Source organism: Leucopleurus acutus, assembly GCF_964270905.1.
Source record: "Leucopleurus acutus genome assembly, chromosome: 3".
Lineage (NCBI taxonomy): Eukaryota > Metazoa > Chordata > Mammalia > Artiodactyla > Delphinidae > Leucopleurus > Leucopleurus acutus.
In genome coordinates, this window is record NC_139145.1 from 128,047,073 (window position 1) to 128,069,556 (window position 22,484).

A 22,484-nucleotide genomic window follows, 5' to 3' on the forward strand; every position below is an offset into this window, starting at 1 on the left:
GGCGATATAACCATTCCATATCTTCACTGATCATATGACTCTATGCCTTTGTCTAAACTCAAAATTGTAAACTAAAAATGTCAGGTATATGTATTTTTTATAGTTAAATATTTATGGTATGTATTTTACACTATAGTTAGGAATTTTACTGTATGTAACAAAGTAAATTTTTAAAAATTGCTAATTAATATCTGGATCAAACAATTTTATCTACTGGTATTCCAAAGACCTAAGTATGAGTGCTCTCTCTGCAGGATTTCTCTACAAGCCAACGGACATGGCACAAATCACCATCCTATTAATCGTATGCGTTTCCCATTCCAAGAACCAGGAAAAACAGCTTCAAATGAAACATGACCACATACTGTCACAAAACAAGAGACAAATCAAAATGGTGTCTAAAGAACCTGTAAGTGGCAGCCTTTCCTACTGAATCCCATTGGAAAATGGGATACAACTTTACCAGGCTTTAGATTTTGGACTGATGGACAACATAACAACACAAAATAAGTTACATAGTAATCATTAAATTAAATCTAATGAATGCTACAGACTGGATCAAAAATTGGCATTTCTATTTATAAGGCTACACTGAAGTCATTTTCCAAATCATCAAAATATCTTTTTAAAAAATAAAATTATAATATTCAACAGGTAATGCTTCAGAATTAAGAATCTTTCATGTTTTTCTTCCAAGATGTTTTTGTCTTATAATTCTACTACTCTTGAATACTTTATCAGATAAAACTAAAATCAAAAAGTTGCTCTGAAAGATGTGCTGTGAGACTAGAAATTTCATTATCAGGTTGTTAGTGTAGTATCAAGGTTCTGTGTAAAAGGGCAACCAAGTAAATTAATATGGACAAATAATATGTAAATGTCTTTCCAAAATAAGTTTATTTATTTTCTATGTGTCTATTTTATAATTCAGAATTCTGTATTTCAGTCCACGTGAGTGACCTATAATTTATTTTGGAAATCAGCTTAAAAGCACCACCATGTCAACTAAAAGCTAAGATAGAACTAACTTCAACCTAAATGCCCATCAACAGAGGAATGGATAAAGAAGATGTGGTACATATATACAATGGAATATTACTCAGCCATAAAAAGGAACTGAGCTGGGTCATTTGTAGAGACATGGATAGACCTAGAGATGGTCATACAGAGTGAAGTAAGTCAGAAAGAGATAAACAAATATTGTGCATTAACACATATATGTGGAATCCGAAAAAACTGGTATAGACAATCTTACTTACAAAGCAGAAATAGAGACACAGACATAGAGAATAAACCTATGGATACCAAGGGGGAAAGTGGAGGGATGAATTGGGAGATGGGGATTGACATATAAACACTACTGATACTATGTATAAAATAGATAACTAATGAGAACCTACTGTATAGCACTGGGAACTCTACTCAATGTCACCTGAATGAGAAGGAAATCCAAAAAGGAGGAAACACATGTATATATATAGCTGATTCACTGTGCTGTATGGTATTAACTAACACAGTATTATAAAGCAACTATACGCCAATAAAAATTTTTTTAAGTGTAGAAATTATATATCCTAACATATATATATATCTCAAATCCATTGTTTTTCACATTCAATTTCTTTTTCTTTTTAAAGATATAGCACAATACAAAGTTTAAAAAATAGAATTAAAAACCAAATTTATACTAAGCACTAGTTCTTTTGAAGTAACTCAAAGATAAAATTAGGAAAATACTAACCAATGTATACAATGCTGAAGGACTGACTGACTTGCATATGAAGAAGCTGACAAGGTGATAATGATCCAGTAAGCTTCACTTTCACTTGGTGAAAACTCAGAGCTTATAGAAGCCAGCACAATACTGACAAAACCATATAATTCTACTTTTTAAAAAAGTTCTTTTGAGGAAATAAATATAGGAACACCAATTACAACTTTAATTAAATAATCATTATTATCACTAATAGTCACCATTTCTTGGGTGCCTATCATGCTATAGGCACTATACTTAGGGCTTTACAAACATTCTTTTCATTAACTCATTACAATAATCCTCCATGATCAGAAATAATACATCCACTTTAAAGATGAGAAAACTAAAATGCAAACAGATTACAAGATCTTAAAAACAAGATCCTAAATATTCTTGCAAACTTTAAACAGTAATTTCTATGATTCAAGGAAAAAATAAAGCTATAAAACTAGATTTTCAGGTTTACATTTCTCTAATTAGAAAATTTCTGTTACAGAATGAGAAATTTTTTTTTAAAGCCAAGCCTTTATTAATTTAAGCCAGTAATGTTTTTTTATTGCTCACCTCCCTAAAGAGAGGTTTCATCTTGAAAGGATGTTCTTAATGTTAGATTCAAGTTCAGAGCTATAATGGATATGGTCTTTTACCTGAACAGTCACCACTACAAAAGCTGTAATTAGCCTTAATAACCAAGTTAACCAAATTGAGTAAGTCATCCTCCAAATTTTATTAATTCGGAGTCCCACTGTGAGCATTTATCTCCTTCCCCTCCAACACACTCCTGCAACATTTGTAGCTTTAAAAATAAAGCTCTTTGATGATTAAACACTTCATTCTGCTGTCCCTCAGAAATACAAACCCTTTTAAAAGGACTCAACCAAAAATAGGACAGAGCACTCAGGGAAAACTTAGCATTTCCAGCATCTAGCAGATGAGCTGGTATCTTGAAAGTATTACTGGTTCTTTTACAAAGGACACTTAATTATTCGCTATGAAGTACAATGAAAATAAATTCAATGCTTTTAAATTGCTTTCCTAGCTTCAATGCCTCAAAGTTTATAAAGGCAATTATCAAATCACCAGTGTGTGCATCATCTGGTTTCTGAATTATCCATGGCACATTTCAGCTCTAGTCTAGCTTTTTCTCTACCACCCAGCATGCTTTTACTCTCCTTTCCACTACTCCACCTAATCTGCACTCAGTGATTTCAGCAAAAACATGTGCTGTAATCTACAAGTAAAAGTAAAGCAAAACAAAGAAGGCAACTCTCCTGGGATGAAGGAAAACAAAACCTTTTTTTTTTTTTTGGCACAAGGTGAATGGTTCCAATCCACTCAGTGGTCTTAAAATCTGTTTGCATCCTATACCTGACCCAAATAGGCAAATTAACATGGACAATCACACGGAGACAGAAGACAAATCATCACAAAAGCCTTTTTATTTTTAAAATATTTTTATTTTTTATAACATATGGATTCAATATATTTATAGATTATGCTCCACTAAAAGTTATTACAAAATAATGTCTATATTTCCCTGTGTTGTACAATAGATCCTTGTTTTTTTATTTTCTACATAGAGGTATTGGATTAAGAAAAACAAACTACTATCTTTCCCAGCCCCCTTCACTCTCCCCACTGGTAACCGCTGATTTGTTCTCTTTGAGTCTATTGCTATTTTGTTATACGCATTTCTTTCTCGCATTTCTTAGATTCCATGTACAAAAGACTTTTTAGTCGCTTCTGTATTCTACCTGTCACACTGCCAATGGACAAGTACCCACACTCCCAACAAATGTAGGTAACAAGAATTAATGAATTCTAAATGTCCTGAAGGCCAGTCTTGTCCATCAAACATTTCGATGTACAAATCACCAACATTTTGCCCCACACACCCAGTGTTTTACATTTCCAACTAGAAGAAACGTTTGATCCACAAACTCTGATCTGGAAAGGACAAGATATGGATTACCAGCTGTAAGACCTTGGGCAAGGCCACTTAGTCTCTCTGTGGTGGCAGTCCCTGACTTAAACAATAGAGATAATAATTCCTACCTACCTTGTAGGGCTGTTTACACTTAAGTAAGATAATACGTGCAGAAATGTTCTGAAAACTGTAGAGTTCCACCCAGCACCAAAAGGTGCACTCCAGCAAACCCCGGTGTAGAAGACTTGGATGTTGAGGAAATTGAGACTCGAAAGGTGAAAACAAGATTGAAGGACTCAGCTTGTGATTCTCTGAATACCGTTATAAATATTTCTACATTTAATAAAATAAAACAATTAAGAGAACATATTAAAAATATATCAGAGACATTAAACACTTAGGCTAGTAATAATGGGTTCTTGTGCAATTAATTTCCACTTGCTATATGTTTTTAGCTAGAAACATCTTTTAGTGTCTTCTTTTCCGTTGGTTTCAAAGACAGGCTTTTAAATGTGTTTTATTTTCCAGTAGGCCTCCCAGGCCCCACCCAAGGCCCACAGTCACTTAGAGGTCTGAGATGCTTTGGGTAATTGTATCCTTACCTACTCGAATGGAGGAGGCATTTCTCAAACTCATCCCCAACCCTACAGGGTTATATAACACTTCCTCTGCCCATGGTAACCTCATGCCAAAGCATGGACAAAGAGCAGTGCGGAAGCCCATTCAGACCCTTCCCTCCTCAGCCTCCCTTACCCTCCCCCTCCCACCTCAGAATCTCTAGTCTACCATTCACTCTCCATCCCTTCTTAGTGTCAAGGGTTCCAGTCTTCTACAGGAACTCAAAATTAAAACTTACTGGAACCCAAATTGTTATTTTTGGAGGGGAAAAACCTGCAAGTCAAGCCAGGTGAAATTTGGTGTAAGGAGAATATGAAGGTGAGGAAAAATTACCTTTATTAAAAATGGCGATGTAGAATACTCTAGGACTGTTTTACACTACTTCCTAGTAATACAGATTCAATTTTGACAAACATCTTAGTCCAACATAAGGGATAAAGTTAACTGAAATAACAGAACTTCATTTATACACATTATTCTATTCGACATTGCTAGAGACTTGGAAGGTAACCATTAGAAACAGCATGAAGTATTGTCAGATGTATAACCACTGTTCTGGTTATCTATTACTCTGTAAAAGAACTACCCTAAACTTACTGGCTTAATATAACAATGTATCATTGTATCTCATAATTCTGTAGGTCAGAGATTCTCTCCTCCTTACTCTTCCCCTGCCCTAACACAGCCTCTCTACGTGGACAGTGTGAGCTTTCTCATAACATGGAAGGCTCAGGATAGCCAGACTTTTTACATGAACTCAGGGCCCTAGGATAGAACCTTCTAAGAGACAGGAAGTAGACACTGCCAGTCACTTTTAAGGCTTGGGCCCAGAAACTGGCCGAAACATCTACTGTCATATTTTGTTGGTCAAACATCTACAAAAATGAGAGAACACAGACCCCACATCTCAATGAAAGAGTAGCGAAGGATCTGTGGCCACTGTAATCTATCACTATTACCGGGAAATAATGTAACTCAGCTAGATTACAAAAGGGAAAACGAAGGTATTTACCAATGGGTATGAGAATGTTGTTACTTAAAATTATCAAATCCAAACAAACCACTCAACATATGAAAAGAGCTGCAAGTCAAGCAAAAAACAAAAAAGCCATTATGAAAACTTAACAGCATAAAAGGTATGCCAACACACAGTATTAAGTGCTGATTTGTATGTTAATTTCTATCCCTTCAAGGAAAATCCTAACAATATCATGTTACCCATGTTAGATTTCTAAATAGAGTCTATATTTAAAGTTTTAAAATGTCTGTCTTTAGGGTACAAAGATTACTCCATCTAGTTCAGCTAACATATTTCTGAAAGTGAATGGCATACTTACTTATCCACTTGCTGCCATTTATTGAATATACTTCACACTAACCCTATGTGAAGTACTTTACATACGTTATCACATTTCACCCTCAAAGAAAGACTCACTTTACAAATAAGGAAACTGAGGTTCAGAGACATGTAGAAATGTTGTGCTGCTATTAAAGATGGCAGCCAAGATTTGTTACCAAGGCCCATGATCCCTCCTCAAACTAACACTCTTAAACACTATGGTGTTTAGCCTTCTGCCTAGATACGTGGTCAAAAAGTACCTCTGTAAGTGAGGCTTCCTATGTGCAGTCAGCATATATGAATTCTAAGATCAATGATTTTAGTCTTTTGACAGAATCACTGATCCATTCCCTCATATTTCAGCAGTATAATACAAATGGTGTATTACTGTTGAAAATTATGAAGTACCCTAAACGTACAGCTAATAAACCCTGTACTTTATTTAACCACCTACTCTTATATACTCAGAACATGCTGCATATATATTAATAGAAACATATCCAACAAAAATCTACCACAGGTCCATCTAAAAAGATCTAATGAAACAAATGAAAACTCTGTATTTTTCAGAACTGACAGGCATAGCAAATAAGTAATTTCACTGCAGATTAAAACAGCAGATAAACAATCAAAAGCTCAACTTACAATTCAAGATTGATTATTCAAGTCAGAAGAAATCTGTTTTCTCTGAAAATATGATGATATACTAATATGAGGCCTCTTAGACTGGAGTCACATCAGCATTTCTGGGATAATGCACTTGTGTGTGACTGAGTGTGCTCTTTGCCTGCTGGGTGTTTTGCTGGGTGGAGCATTATGATTTGTGACTGAATAAATCAGCTGGCCATTCTCTACCTCTTGCTATTCCCCACAATCAATATAACTTGTTTTTAAAGTTCTTTCTACTTCATAAGCTTTTTTTTTTTTTTTTTTTGCGGTACGCGGGCCTTTCACTGTTGTGGCCTCTCCCGTTGCAGAGCACAGGCTCTGGACGGGCAGGCTCAGCAGCCATGGCTCACAAGCCCAGCCGCTCCGCGGCATGTGGGGTCTTCCCGGACCGGGGCACGAACCCATGTCCCCTGCATCGGCAGGCGGACTCTCAACCACTGCGCCACCAGGGAAGCCCCATGAGTTTCTGTTAATATGCAAATCAATTCAGTAATTAATATAAAAGCTGGACATTTTTTATAAAAGACACTTTGGAATTCTTTATAAATGTACTCTTCTCCCTATTTTCCAGAGGATACGATGTGTATAATGCTACTGGAGACAGCGCAGGGGCAGTGGCAGTGGGAAGCGGGGGACGAAGGGGTAGGGCAACCAATACCACCTTCCCTAAAGGTGAGAAGAAGAAAGGCCAGTGACTCCCTTTTCCCTCTGTCTCAAAGGTGGAAAATGAAGACTTTCACATGGAAAATTTAATTTCTACTTTTTAATATCATGTTTATTCTCATGAAATAGTAGTAGGCAAAGTATAAAACAATCACTTTTGGTATTTCCCAGGGTTCCATAGTTATAAAACAATTCATCATATTTATAATATTTATTTTTGTTCTCAGAGGCTATTATATAAGAGGCTAGAATTTCATGCATGATCCAATTAACTAATTATACTTATTTAGAGGCCATGAAATGCCTAATTGCAGTCACAAATAGAAGATCACTGGCAGAATTAGTTGTGCTAGCAAAACCGTAGTCACAAAATTTCTTGGGTCAGACCACACAAAACTTGCGACCCTAATTATTGTATTGTTCTCAGTACAATTCAGTCTTAATATGTTAGTAATCCATGTTTGGAAAATACGTTTAACTGGTAAAAACATTCTCTTTACTTTAAATTTGGTATGCTAGTTCCTAATTCACTAAAGTACTTCTGGGGAAATTTCAAAATAAAGCCTCAGGGACACTGTAAAGAGAGAGTTTTTGAGATTACTTAGGTCAAGCAGGGCTGAACCCTCAGCAAAACAGCATACAACTGGTTATCATCTACCCAGGCTCTGAGAAAAGATGGAAGTAGAATAACCATCTTTTTGTGGTCAAGAAAGAAAATAAACCACAGATATTCCAAAACAGCTAACTGGTATCCTGGATAATGTTCCTTTCAGGCAAACCTGTGGCCCTCATCTAATTAATATGCAGCCTTTCCATCCCATTTGACTTGTCAGTGCTACTGAGTCAACATGCACAGCTCATCAAAAACACCCTGACTTCAGGGTGTTCCTATAGAACACCCTGGTTCTATAGGAAATGACCAGAGCCAGCTCCTCCACCACTCACCACCCTTCTCCTTTTTGAGGGAGGGAGGAAAGGAAAGCCAGGAAAGGTAGAAAGAAGAGAAAAAGGCACAATGACCAATGGGGTCTTAGTTTGAGATACAAAAGGGCAGTCAAGAGTGAGGAGAAGCAATGTGGTAACCTACAAGAACATTTCCCACGTGCTCTGCACTGGCTGCTTAACTGAACTGTCTTCATAAACAGTGCCATGATTCGTCCAACAGTCATGACTCCAAGTCTATATAAATCTAGTTCTGAAAATACTCTTTAGGTTCTCAGGGTGTCTCTCTCCTACAAGCTTCCCATTGGGCCCACTTTCCCAGCATAGACAAAGGACTTCCGGGATGAGAAAGAAAGTGTTGTATATTATCTAAATTATCTTCTCTTAGGCCTCAAAAATCCTCATTATGCCTTTTTATAGATAAGGAAACTGGGGTTCTATCTAAGATAAGGAACTTGTCCAGGGTTACACAGTTAGTGAATATGAGGATCAGAATCCATACTTAGAGAGCGTCTGGCTCCAAGAACCCTGTTCTTTATATTCTAGTTGTAGGCTCTAAACACTGAAACAATCCTGTTTAAGACAGAACTTATTGCAACTTGCCCCTTTGAAAAAACATGCCTGGTTAAGTGTGGTAAGGAATTACTTTTGAATATATATTACAAATTGATACAGAATTGTGACTTACAGTATGAAATATATTAGATCTATCCTCAAAATTTTCTGAAACACATCCTACATTATATAACCTCACTTCTTCTGTTGTCTTACTTGGGCTGCTTTTTATTTTTCACACATTCTGTTTTCTAACTAGATTATAAGCTCCCCAATGGCGGTGCCTACCATAGGGCACTATAAGTAGTAGGTTCTTGTTAATCTGCCTGCTGTACTGACTGGTAAGGCACTCTACTGTCCACCGTATTTACAGATAAGTACTTCCCTGAGCTACTGGTACAACAACCTTCCTTTCACTTACGATGGAGAACTAATTTAGGACAACAGATAATCAGGAGCCCTACCAAAAATAATCGAATCTACCGATGGTTATGATTACAGAATACTGATGACAGGTAAACACTTCAGCTATAGTGTGTAACAACCCCAAGGAAATGGGTTTATAGTATTCTGTCATATTGGAACTGCAATTTTACTCATTAAAAACAATTTCTTAATACACTGACTTTTCTATAGAGTTCAGAAAGAATCTGTGATGGGTACTGAGTTTCTTGAAGAACAGAATGTTTCATTTTGCTCTAATTCATTCTATTACTGAATTAAACTTTGATGTATTGGTCTTGACAAGTGCTTCATGCTGATTGTATTGTGTATGATAGTATAATCACTTCCCTTGCATTTCCCACTGGCTAGCTGATTAATGCAATAGATTACCTGCAGCACTGATGACAAGGGGGGAATCACTGCCCTTCCATACCCTAAACTGTGTTTATATTTCAGTGTGCATCTGTGTGTGTGCACGTGTGTTCCTCAGTACACAGACATCTGTGAAGATTCACCTGGTACATGGGCAGGAAGGTAGGAAAAACCAGAAGGGTAGGAAAGGAAAACTGATGACACAGTGAAGATCAATGCCTTTCAATCACTGTTTTCAGTACACCAAAAATGCTTACTTCTTAATGCTTCCAAATAAGTGTCTAGCATTACACTTCAATTATTCATTCACTTTTTATTCACAAGTATTTACTGAGCACCAACTCTATGCCAGGCATATTTTTCTTCTCACCTTTACTGGAAAACTAACTTTTAAAAAATGAATCACTTTCAATGTTCTATTAGTAGACAAGAAGGGAAAAAGTAGGGTGAGATTATTAAATGGACCCTAATACAGGGACGAACAAGGATGGCCATGAAATTAGTTTAAATGCCCCAATAAAGACAGCAACTGACAAGAAGACTATTAATATTAACCACAAAGAGTAGTTTAATGGTTTCAAAACAAACAAAAAATCTCTCAGATTACTTAGTCTATACAGGATCCTAATTGTTTAGCAAAGAGCATTTTCTGTGTATGATCAATATGTGTGGTGAATAGGTTGCTGGATATATTCTCATCTTTAAATGTGTTGGGAGCAGACAGGGTGGGGAAGAGGTGAATTAAGACTTCTGTGCTCTTGGCAGCATTTTGAAAGCATTCCTCCTAACAGAATTTTCTCCCCGTTCCCAGCTTATATTTGACCCAAGTGCCCTATTTAGGCTCCTCCCATAGAACCCCCTCAGCCCTTGCTCATCCACAAAGGAAGACTGTGGCTTCCAATCTAAGCCATTTCAAGATTGTTTATCGCTTAAGTCTGATTCCTAATTTATGAATGATTCTCTCTCCTCCAGGTTTGCTGAAGCAAATTCTTAAATTCTTAAATTACCCAAAAAGGGGCTGGGAAGCACAACCTGAGGTCAACAAGATTCGGCTGGTCATAGCTCAAAATCACAGAGATTTGGATTTCCATTTCAAAGGTTATCGCTGCTCACAGAACTGAGGGAGTGAGCCACATTTTGCATAACAACTACTGCCACTACTCCTGGCAATTCATCTCTAGATCAGAGCCGGAGAAAATAGCCCTAAGATCAGTCTAACTCATCAGTCTAAGATCTACTAACTCATTCAAGCAATTTAATGTCAGATGGCACCTGTACTTTACATAGAGTCCTATCCTTATTTCAATTTGGAATTTTGAACTTGAGCACTAAAAACAATGTTACGAAGTTATCGGACAAGCTTACAGCAGCCTCACAAAGATTCACCTACTGCAAATCATTTGCCAGCCTGCCTTCCACCTAAAATATATAAGGGAAAGTTATTTACATAAATAAAAAAGTCATTCTCAGGTATACCCTTAAGATGAGTGGCTGTTTAAAAGCCTACTGAAGATAGTCACTGTCAAGCACGTATTTTAAATCTCAGGATCCTTTGTCCTAGAGAAATCTTAGTGGAAAGCCTAGTGTGTAAAGAGGCAGGAGGCGCTCTACCGACAGGAGAAGGCCCTGCCTCCTCCTACCACACTCTTCTCCCTCCTGCCCCACCCCAGGGGGGCTCTGGGAGGCAGGGTCTGAACTCCCTATCTGAGTGACAACCATTATTCCTTTCCTTAGGTTCTCCCCAGACCTCATTAGCCCACCTAAGCTTAAATGAACCATGACAACATTAGCAAAGCACCTTGCTAGGTGCCAGCACATGCAGAGAACAGCCTAAGTGGCTGCTGCAGTCCTCCCTTGGCTTCCACTTCTTTCATTCTAGCTCCTGGCATCCTTGATTCCCCGTGAAGCCCCTGGGAATCGCAGATGGCTTAAAATGAGGCTTCTCAGACCTCGTTAATTTTTGTATGCTGCCACTTCAGGGTAAGAAATGGTGAAAGGAAATGATCCCCAGTCTGTCTGTCTTCGTTTTCACTCCCTCACTCCTCCTATGCTCTACCACGATGGGACGCTCTAGAGATCCACACTCTAGGAAGGAGACTCCCCCAGCCAAATTTCCCTTTGGTGGCAGTTTCTTGAGGGCAAGGGCAATACTAGCTTTTAAGAAGTGAGCAAAGTAAGGAGAGAAATTTTCTGAAATTGTTGTGAGGAAGAAAAGAACACATTATACCAATGCTCTGACATTTCCTATTAGCCACGAATGTGAGAACAAAATCTACCACCGATGGACTCATGTTATAAATAGAAAGACAGCATAAAAGAAAGTAACTGGAATTTATTCTTGGTACAAACAATGCTACCAGCACACTACATGTATAATATAGAACACTAAAGTGTATTACATCTTAACTCCTAGTCAAATCTCCGTGGTCTATATTTAGAAGAGTTTTATGAAAACACACAAAGGGGTGATCCCCAAGTGTTGTTAAAATTGTTCAATTGTACACCTAAATAATTTAGACAATGAATATCATGAAGAGTCTCCGATTGGCTAAATAGGATCAAGTCATCTGTAAACATCTCTTTTAATCCCGAGAATCTCCTATTTTCTATTAATATGTATTTTTTAATTTTTCTCTTTATTTTCACTATTTCCCAGACAGGGTATTGAATGGATAATGAAGGCCTAGCAGCTGCAGTCAAGAGAAGGATGGGTGATGTATTACACAGGAAGTATTTATCGTAGATCTGCCCACCATATAGAAATGTGCATTCTCTCTTTTGGTTAACTTCTGACCCAAACTAGAAATTACTCTGCCGACTTAAAGCAGCAGAGAATAAACCCCTCTTCCCATCCCCACAGCAGAACAGAACCCAGAGCCCTCTGACCCAAGAACACAGAGGTCTCAGTTTTAAGAGACAAATAGCAGTAGGACCACACAACAGAGAAAGAAACCAGGCCCCAGTAATGAGGACCCAGCAGCAGATAGACATTCTGAGAACAGTGCTGGAGGGAAGCAAAGCCTCCTGAGCAATACAATTGACAAAGCCTCTGTATTTAGAGGGAGCTCCGAATAATGAGGGGAAAAACAGAGGCTGAGACAGGAGCATACAACCCCATCCTAGAGCAGGATGGCCTAGCCCATGTGCAGGAGGGGCTCTGCAGAGCCTACAGACCACAGGAGGTAAACACAGGCCAGGACAAAGACAGTGACCTAAGGGTTTTCACTGGCTCCATAACAGAAGGGACTGGAAAATGAGACCAAAACTTCAATGTACCCCATCTACAGTATGTAGTACCTGTATATTATGATACACTTATTACATAATACGGTTCTCAATCAATAGCATATATTTGGCTACTCTACATTAGTGTGTTTTTTCAGAGTCTGAAGTTAGAGAGCCCCTGTGAACACAGATGGGCAACTAGACTAGGTAAGCTCTGCTGACAACTGCAGTCAGGACTGTGGGACCATGGGGCGGATGGACCCATGGCAGGACAGGCAGCTTTTGCAGGATTTACTGCCATCTAGGTGAGCTTGACTTTGTCCCTGTTCTCCTCTGAGGAGAGAGACTGCCAGGAAGAGAGGCATATTAGTCTTAAAGTTGAGGATGGTATCTAGTTTAGTGGTTGAGTCTCTGAAGTCACTGACACATAGGATCAAATTCCTGCTCTGCTGCTGTGACCTTAGGCAAGTTATCTGGTCTCCTTGTACCTCAGTTTTCTTGGCTATAAAACTGGGGCTAATAACTACCTATCTCACAGGGTTGTTTTAAGAATTAAATAAAATAATCCATGCATTAAGTGCTTAGCATAGTGCCTGATAAATAATTGTTGGCATCTGCGTTATGTTTAGTAGCTGGACCAAAATGGAAAATAAAACAAAGCAAAAATCTAGATCCTGTAATGTCTACTCTCTCTCCTCCTCCTCCCCCTGAAGTTAAGTAACAACGAAGAATAACAAGGTTGGACTGAAAATCTTAAAGACAACATTTTGGATAATGAGTTTGAACCTTTTCACCTTCCCCCACTGAGTTCTCCCTGTCTTCATTCATGTTATTCCTTCTTTCTGTAGTATTCTCACTACTTCTTCCCTACAACTCACCTCCATGAACATTCCTGTAAAACCATGTTAAGTTCAGTCTACTTATTCACTAATATGTGAATAAATTACTCTATCAAAGCGCTCTGCAGTTCATTCCAGCCTGTTCTAATTTCTCCTTTCTCCTGATGATTGTATCCCTACTCCCTCCATACTCCCGGTACCATCGTCAACGGTAAAATCAAATATTTAATACATCTATTCTCCTTGACATAGCAAGTGCTTAATACATACTGATCGGGAAACCACAACAAGACTTCTCGAAAGAAGTGTTAACAGGAAGGCATAGAAATGGTGTAAGTGGTTAAGCTATATTCTCCTTGCACCCAGGGAAGACAAACTGGTAGGTGACAAGCAATCCCTGATATGTGGTTCATTAGGATTACATACTACACTTACAGCTACATGGAAGTTTCCAAGTCTGTACTGACATCTTTTTGCTGCAAGGGGGCTCTGGGAATTGCTGTTTTCTCCATTGCACTAGCAAAGACGTATCAACTTATATGGCAAACTACACTGGAATGCTTTCCAGTTCTCAATGAGAAGCAGTCACTCCTTAGCCTATTCACTAGCCACCATCAACTTCAAAATGTGGAAAGCCTGCGTTTGAACTTACCATAGAAACTAAGTAAGGGGCTCCAAACAGTGGGGGGAATTACTAAGCCTTTTGCTTTTGGAGACGTAAGACGGCATATCCCAGAAATTTCTCCACAGTTACCTCCAAAGCAGAGCCTCTAGAATCTTAGTTCTGGCTGTGCACAAAGGCCCTCCTGTTACTTACAGTACCATTTTGAATGTGTGACTTAAGCATATGTTTTCTTCCTTATTCAAGAATAATGTGGGTGGGTGCAAAAGAGGCCAATACTTGTATCTGCAATGATAGCTGGGACAGGGTTCTAGGTCCATGGAGTAGGTAATTTTTAGTACTTTGCAATATCTGTGGTCCCAGTGGGTGGGCTAAGTTCTCTATTGCTGAATGTAGATTTATCCTGATTCCAAGTCCCCTGAATCTTTATACTCACTCTATCTATCCAGCACCCTACCAAGGAACATTATATCGATTGTCTAATAAGGAAATGCAAACTAGAAAGAAACATCTAACTATGGCTATTTCTGCCCACACACAGTGAGGTACCTGCATCAAAAGCTTTGAAAAGAACTCAGAGATACCACCTTGTTCTTGTGAACTGAGTGAGCACAGCTCTTGCAATGGCAGCCCAGCCTCTCCCAAAGAAACAAGGTTACATGCTAGAGAGCAAAACACCTGACTGAGAGAGAAAGTGTTTAAAATTTGGGGCGGGGGGGACATATTATGCAATACATATTATGAAAATGAAAATTTAAGAATTTTTCCCTGTGCTAAAACTGTAATTAAATCTTATTTAACTGTTTCCTCTAATGACATCCATTTTAATTAGGTTTTAATAGACTGGCAGCCACAACCTATAGTTTTATGAAGCAAAATAAAATTACAGTCTTGGAAGACATTTAAGGAAAGAGAACCATCTACACAGATGAGAGGTTACAATATATCCCCTCATCCCTAAAGACCCCCACGGTAATTAAGTGCGCTGAAGAGACAGCCATTAGGGCTAACAGTAGGTGTGCTCACCAATCTGCACTGGGCTTGAAATAACTCTTGAGATCCAAGGGTTATTTCTGTGATCCGTATTCCAGAAAATCTGCATGGAGTAAAGCACACAACTGAAAAGGTATGTATTCTATAGCTCTACCAAATATGTGTAGTCACTACCAAATATGCAGCCTCTACTGTTGCAATGGGCTGTCTTACGATTTTAACATATACATGTTCTTATAGCTGATCATGATACAACACCACTCATCTTCAGAAGACTGCCATATGTTTGGGAAAATGAACATTATGTAAAGAAAGTAAAATTAATATATGACAAACTGATTCACATGCAAGATAAATGTATCTGTAAATGAGATGCACTAAACAGGATCTTAATAGTATGCATCTGTATCTATTTCATACTACATTATGAAAATCAGGGAGTAAATCAGAAAACTTAACTCAGACCAAATGAATATCATAGGCATTTATTTTAGAAAAGAACTGAGCATAATCATTCCTTTGTTAGCTAGAGGATGGGGCAAAGAAATTGGGCCTTTTGCTATCTCAAATAAGTATGCGTATCTTTATTTGAAAGAAAGAAAGAGTTAAATGAATATATGTTATTTTTAAAACTAATTTTGAAACATCGGTACTTAAATTTTAATAAATCACATATACTCAAAAAGTTGTAAATCTTGGGGAGGGGGATATCTGATCTTATGAAAAAATACAATTTTGTAATCTGGCTGACAATCTGATGCCTCTGAATCTCTCTGCCAAGAAGCAGTTACTTGGCTAAGATACTCTTACTAGTACACTTTCATCAGATTAAGGCTTTCATGCCAGGAATTTTTTTTCTCCTGGGGTACTGGCCATTGCCAGAAATGGACCTATCGAATCTACCGGTGCTAAGGAGTTAAGCATCTGAGATTTAATTTAACAGTTTCAGCTTTATTAAGCTGTCACAGAGCGGCCCTACTTTGATAACAGTAGCTGCTCCAATTATGGCTTGGTTTAGGGTTGACAAGTATAATGATTCATTCGTGGCACATGAGAAGCAATAAAAGGTTGTTTTGCATTACAGCTTTAAAAATGTGGGCACTTTTTTCATTTAATTTGTCACTTAGCTTTTGCTAAGAGGACATTTAAATTGCAGTAAAAGGCAAATGGGGCTTTTAGTTTAAATGTAATCCCCATATTTAAATGATCTGTAATGGTGCAGTGTTGGAGTGGGAACACTATTGTCTCACAGTGGGTCCTGATGGTGACATGTGACATTTGTATTCAGGTCCTGTATTATCCATGTGGCTAAAGGGCTTCCAATTTCATTTCACAGCCAGAAGCCTGCAGAAAACACCAATTAACTTGCAGATCCCATTTGCCGACAAAACTCAGCCTCTTCTCAATGTCTGGCATCTGGCAGTGCTCAGCATTTAATTCCACAGCAGAGCCTTGAAGCAATGTGAGCCCTGTGCAGGGGCACAAAGTCAAATTCCCCCATTTTCTTAAGAAGCAAAATTCTTTCCTTTTGAAGTCCAGAAGCAACTTTTAGTTAACTTTTTTGGTGAATGAATATTAAGATGTGATAACTATTGTTACTGCTACATGATATTCTTCACAGAACTTAGAATTCATTAAAATGGCAAGTGACCTCTGCTCACCATCACAGTATGTAGGAGAAGTTATAGCAGTCTAGTGATGATTGGGTTCGGGGGAGGGAGGGTGATCTGTGAAAAAAGAAAATACAGGGCAAGAATATGTATTCTTCATCCTGGACTGAAATCAAAGAACTTGTTTAAAGCCTGGTCCATAACTAGAAAAGTAGTCCATCAGAGGGTATAACTAGCATTAGCTAGTAGAAACTTCCACCTAATGAGAATTAATCCTTTTGATTGAGGGCTGAGGTACATAATTTTCAAAGCCAACTTGCAGAAGTGAAATATGACTAATGGATTAAATGCAAACCCTGAAAATTTTATTTAACTATATCACTTGTACATTTTTTTTGGTAACCAAAAAATTTAGTTGGTATTTTCTTTCTAATTAGTTATTTGTTAATTCTAAGCTTCTTTAAGTACCAAAGCTCTTTAAATTTTATTCATTTAATATTAATCCAATAATAGTTTTTTTTTTAATGCTAATCCTTTTTACTGCCATAAACCAACTAGTCAATTCAACAGTTACTACAGAGTTACAAGACTGAGGAGTCTTTACTTGTAAATCACTCAGTATTCTATAAAAATTTTTGTTTAAACCATGCATTACACTTGTGTTCTCCAACCACCACACCGGGCTCCCAAACATTTCCTTCCAATACATTGAAAGGATCCACTGTAGTTACAGATTGATTTAAATTTTGATTGAGGGGAAGGCCACTAAGCATTACTTCAGGTGACCCAAGGGAAGTACTAAGATTATTACAAGATACTTAATAAAAATATTAGGGAAAAAGGTCAACAAATATCTAACAGCTGGCAAATAGCAGACACACGTTAAAAAACAAACAACAAAACAAACAAGAGTTGTCATCCACAGCTCAGTTCCTGAACATACATCCTATTAATGGGAAAAAGGAAATTTTGGTGTCCAATTCTCTACCAACCTGCTGTACAACCCTAGGTCACACTATGTCATTTTGTGGAAGTCTTCTAACCTCCTCAGACTTCAGCTTCCTTATCTGTAAACAGTTCATCTCAAAGGTCCCTTCCAAGCATTATTATCATGTAGTATCTTCACAGACATCAGCCTCTCTTGGTCTAGACATGGGATCAATAGCATGATGTGGTCCATCATTAGCCAAGAGGAAGACAGAAGGTGAAGGTATGAAGACTTCTACTATTCAATTACACTGAAACTAGGATCTTCTAATAAATATATGCATAACGTAAAACTAATATAGGCATTGACAAAATATTTGCCAAAAATTCCATTTGTCACATACAGATTTCTTAATAGACAAGATAAATACATTATTAATTTCCCTAGCAATGAGCACAGAGTAACAAGAGTCATCCCCCCCAAACTTCCCAGTAAACATGAGTAGTAGATTTCTCCTTTTTTCAACCACCTGCTATATTTATATCTTTACCACCACGGATTTGGGAAGCAATGCAAATTAGAGTTTGCAGTGTCTTTTCCATTCTGACAATCAACAGTCCATCTAAGTCAATAATAACCAAAAACAATAAAATGAATATTCAAGCTACTTTTGATAATTTTAATGTGGGCAAAAGGGGAAAACAGCCAAATTTTAGCTGAACTGATTACAGTATCAGTCTAGAAATAAGTAATCAGTTCTATTATACCAAATACCTGTTTTGAAATATAGCTTTTTTTTTTCAAATATTTAAAAGCAGATCCCGTGCTTGCTTTCCTCAACATCAGACAATTCCCCAAAAACACTGCCAAGATTGGTTCCTGCAAATGCCTCATTCTTCCTATTCTTCTAACCAGTGTATAATGGCAACAAGTTCATATAAAAGTAGCTCTCTCTTCTGCAGTCCTCTGACCATGCTCTTTAAACATTCAACCATGGTCTTTGTCCACACACAACCCAATGGCAATCCATCAGGAAATTTATACTTACCCAGCTCATCCCAGAGCTGCCTATATTTGTCAGTCATTGCAGTGCCTTGTTGCCTCCAAAGTGACAGACGAGGGTCGGCCATGAACTGCTCTGTTATCAAAGTCAACATTCGGGCCCCGTTTGAGTCCCTCATCTTCAACATCTCCCGCACCTAGTGGGGAAAAAGCAGACCTTCAGAAAAATGTTAAAAAATGAACAGCAATACAGAGACAGACTACTTTATTTCTTTGGGGAGGGAGGGTGGGGTGGTGGTGGTGGTCAAGTCTTCACACCATCCTTCTTAAGCAAACAAAAGTTGTTAAAAACGAGCCTCTGAGGGACTCCCGTGGCGGCCCAGTGGTTAAGACTTCACCTTCCAATGCAGGGGGTGAGGGTTCAATCCCTGGTCAGGGAGCTAAGGTCCCACATGCCTCGCGGCCAAAAAAACAAAATATAAAACAGAAGCAGTAATGTAACAAATTCAATAAAGACTTAAAAAAAAAAAAAAAGGTCCACATCAGAAAAAAAACCCAAAAACCTTAAAAAAAGAAAAAAACAACAAAAAAAATGAGCCTCTGTCCTAAATGGCTATTTAATCAGAGAACTGACCATTAATTTTTTAAAATTATGTTTTAGAATCCACACGAGGAAAAGAAATTTGCGTAACTTCCCAATTTTCCCCCCAAATGTTTTTGTCAGCCTACAGAAAAATAATACCAAAATAAACAAGACAAATCATTGGGCACCTTCCTGACTCCCTAACTGATTGCACTTAACCACCAGAGTAGTAGAGTCTAAAGCACTGTACTGAGAACTCTTTAGAGATCTTCTAAATTGATCTGATAGTGTTTATAATAATAGCATCTGTCCTTCCATTGTTTTAAAAAAAGCTTTATTGAGACATAATTCACGTACATACAATTCACCAATTTAAAATGTACAATTTAAACCTCTTTCAGTGGTTTTTAGTATATTCAAGTACAAGTCCTACAAGTGCTTCATTTTTTGAGGTAAATTAGTAATTTCACTAGATTCTTTCTGACCGAGGATTTCCATGTAAAGAGCAACAGCATACTTCTATTCACTCAGATGGGACTGTTTTTGCAATGGTAAGAGGAAATGTAAAGGGCTGTAGGTTCAGAACTCTCTTGCTCCAAATGAGCAATCCTTGAAGCAGAATCATAACCACTGACCTAGTAAGTTAACTGGGCTTCTCTGCTGGAACCTCAAGCTCTGTCCATTATTCTTCTGTTACATTTCCCAAATAAACAAGAAAACAAGAAAAGAAACACAAGGCTAAGTTGCTCTACAGGAAATCCTAAATGAATCCATCCATTCTTAAAGTGTATACCGCTATGTGTTCAATGAATAGGAATCCCAGCTGAACATCAGTTCTCTGTGTAGAAAATTAGTGGAGCAAGGTCATAAGTAGTAGATAAGGAGAGGGGAGTCCTTTTATTCAAAATTCTTTCTATGTGAAAGCCACATGAAGGAGGAAACAGCAGATCTTCAATAGAGCAGCCTAAACCTCTAGATCAATAGGTTCTGCCTCAGTCCTGTACCCTGACAAGTAATGGAACCCTCCCCCCAAACCAGGCTTCAGAATTTGAGCCTTGTAGAGAACTCAAATGTACTTGTGCACTGAATCACAAGGGTACGCTTCCAGAAGGGTTTTTTGAGTAATCGTAAGAAGTACTAAAAAGGAGAAAGAAATGGAGTTGCCATTTATCAGACATCTTGCTAAAGAGTTTTACATTCATACTTACCTTTTAATCTTCACAACAACCATATAAAGTAGGCCAGATTATAATCCCCATTCTACAAGTTATAAAGCCATCCCTCAGAAGTAAAGTAACTTGTCCAAAGGACAAGAGGAACAACTGGAATCAGAACCCGGATCTGCCTTAACTCTGGAAGTTATGCCATTTCCAAAATTAGATGTTGCTCTTACTTCATATGGCATATACAATGTGTACATCATATAGAAGGATAAAAATAGCAACTGCAGGCCAGTCTAATACCTCTTTCACATTGCTTCCACCAGGCCACAGTGTACTCTCTGCTGATAAGAGAATCTATGAAATACTTCCTGTGTGTCTAAATATACCAAAACTTTAATAGTACCTCTCTATATCATGGATTTAATTTAGTATTTATTTTCCTAATAAATTTCTACCCTACTACTCAGTTAGCAATAGCAATGAAAATAAATGCTTTACTATTAAGCATACAAACCAGAACTATTAACCAACACTCAAATACATATACATTAACTACAGCCTAATGGTAATTAATTTTCAGACTGTTGACTGTGAAGTATTACAAGAGTCTGAAGTGCCTATGAATTACCAAAGAATGATTAAATCATGTGAAATAATTTTAGAGTTAAATGTATTTTTACTGTAATCTAAATTCTTGAAAAATTGGCAATCTAAGTATGGTATATGGAATAAATCTTCTTTTTTTTTCTAAGGTTGCACCACGCGCATGCTGGATCTTAGTTCCCTGACCAGGGATTGAGCCCATGCCCCCTGCACTGGGAGCATGGAGTTTTAACCACTGAACCACCAGGGAAGTCCCGGGATAAATTTTCATTTAAAGGGTTTTCATTAATCAGAATACACTAATTTTTGGCTATAAGCAGTAACAGAGTTTACTCTAATTCTTCTGAACTACAAAAGCTTTTAAGTATTATGAATATTAGAGAAGCTGTTTAACAGAAATATCAATGAACACAGTTATCTGTTCCCTTAAAACCAATTTGAATACGTTATCTATAAAGATGGCTGTACCCCCAATGAAAAGACATTGCTTTAACATTATTTAAAAAGCATTTTATCCAGTATTTAGACATGTGTTTATGGTACTAAGAGTTCTGTGTAAAGCAAGACACAGCTTCTGTTCACAATGAACTTATAATGAAGATAACTTTGTTTCTTAGGCTATCAAATTTTGGTGATGAAAATTAACATTTACCAAGGGCCAACTACTGTTAGACACCATTATCATTTAACACCATAATCACAACAACTTGAATGGATATGCTACTATTAGCTAATTTTATAGATGAGGAAACTGACTTAAATAACTTGCCAAGGTACATATACACTCAATAAGATTTAGAACTGAGATTTAAACCCAGGTTTGTATGACTCCAAAGTTTATGCTCTTGAAACTAATTTAAAGATATCGACATTAAACTAATTATATAAAGCACATCTTAAGGACTATATTCAAAGGTATGCTCTACTTGGGAAAATTAACTAGAAGAAGAAAAAACTTGAAAAGATGGCATTTCAAATAACATTAAGTTATTTTATTTTTAGTACTGAACAGTTTTTCAAAATTGTATAAATTGCCACCATTTTATTAATAAGAGCTGAGAAAGACAAAAATGGCCCATATCTTGTCTAAAGACACCTAAGTAAATTAATGCTTGCATTACGACACAGAAGTCTCTAATGGTTGATAATAACTTAGTCTATTCTTCCCCCCACCCCACCCCGGCCATGCCACATGGCTTGTGGGATCTTAGTTCCCCAACCAAGGACTGAACCTGGGCCCTGGCAATGAAAGCACCAAGTTCTAACCACTGGAACGCCAGGGAATTCCCAGTTCTTAAAAAAATAAATAAGAATTTAAAAAGAAGCCTTTATCCTATTGTAAACATGATCATATATACTTTCTATAAATGTATATATTTAGAATATTTCTTTAAAAATAAAAAGTCATACCTTTGCAAAGAGCAAATTAAGCTGCTTCCCTGATCCGTGGTACCCGCCCTGGGAAAGGAACAGTTTAACCTGTTCTTGAACCTGCTCTTCATCTAAGTGCCAGCAGTTTTCATCATCTATACTAGCACCTGCTGTTGGATCAGGAGCACCTAGAAATAGAAAGAAAAAAATAACACATATGCTAGGAAAAACTCTGGGCTAAAAGGGCTCTGATAATAAAC

The 22,484-nt window shown here is 37.5% G+C and overlaps 1 protein-coding gene across 1 annotated transcript in view; it reads right to left on the reverse strand.

Annotated features, from left to right (window-relative positions):
* Positions 1 to 22,484, reverse strand: part of ZSWIM6 (zinc finger SWIM-type containing 6) — a gene marked incomplete at its 3' end in the record, with an annotated part of 203,647 nt that overhangs the window by 33,064 nt on the left and 148,099 nt on the right. Inside the window, exons 3-4 of the mRNA XM_082837232.1 lie at positions 22,264 to 22,412; positions 18,551 to 18,701 (exon numbers count right to left, since the gene is read on the reverse strand). Coding sequence (XP_082693358.1) covers positions 18,551 to 18,701; positions 22,264 to 22,412 — 300 coding nt within the window. The remainder of the gene's footprint in view (positions 1 to 18,550; positions 18,702 to 22,263; positions 22,413 to 22,484) is intronic.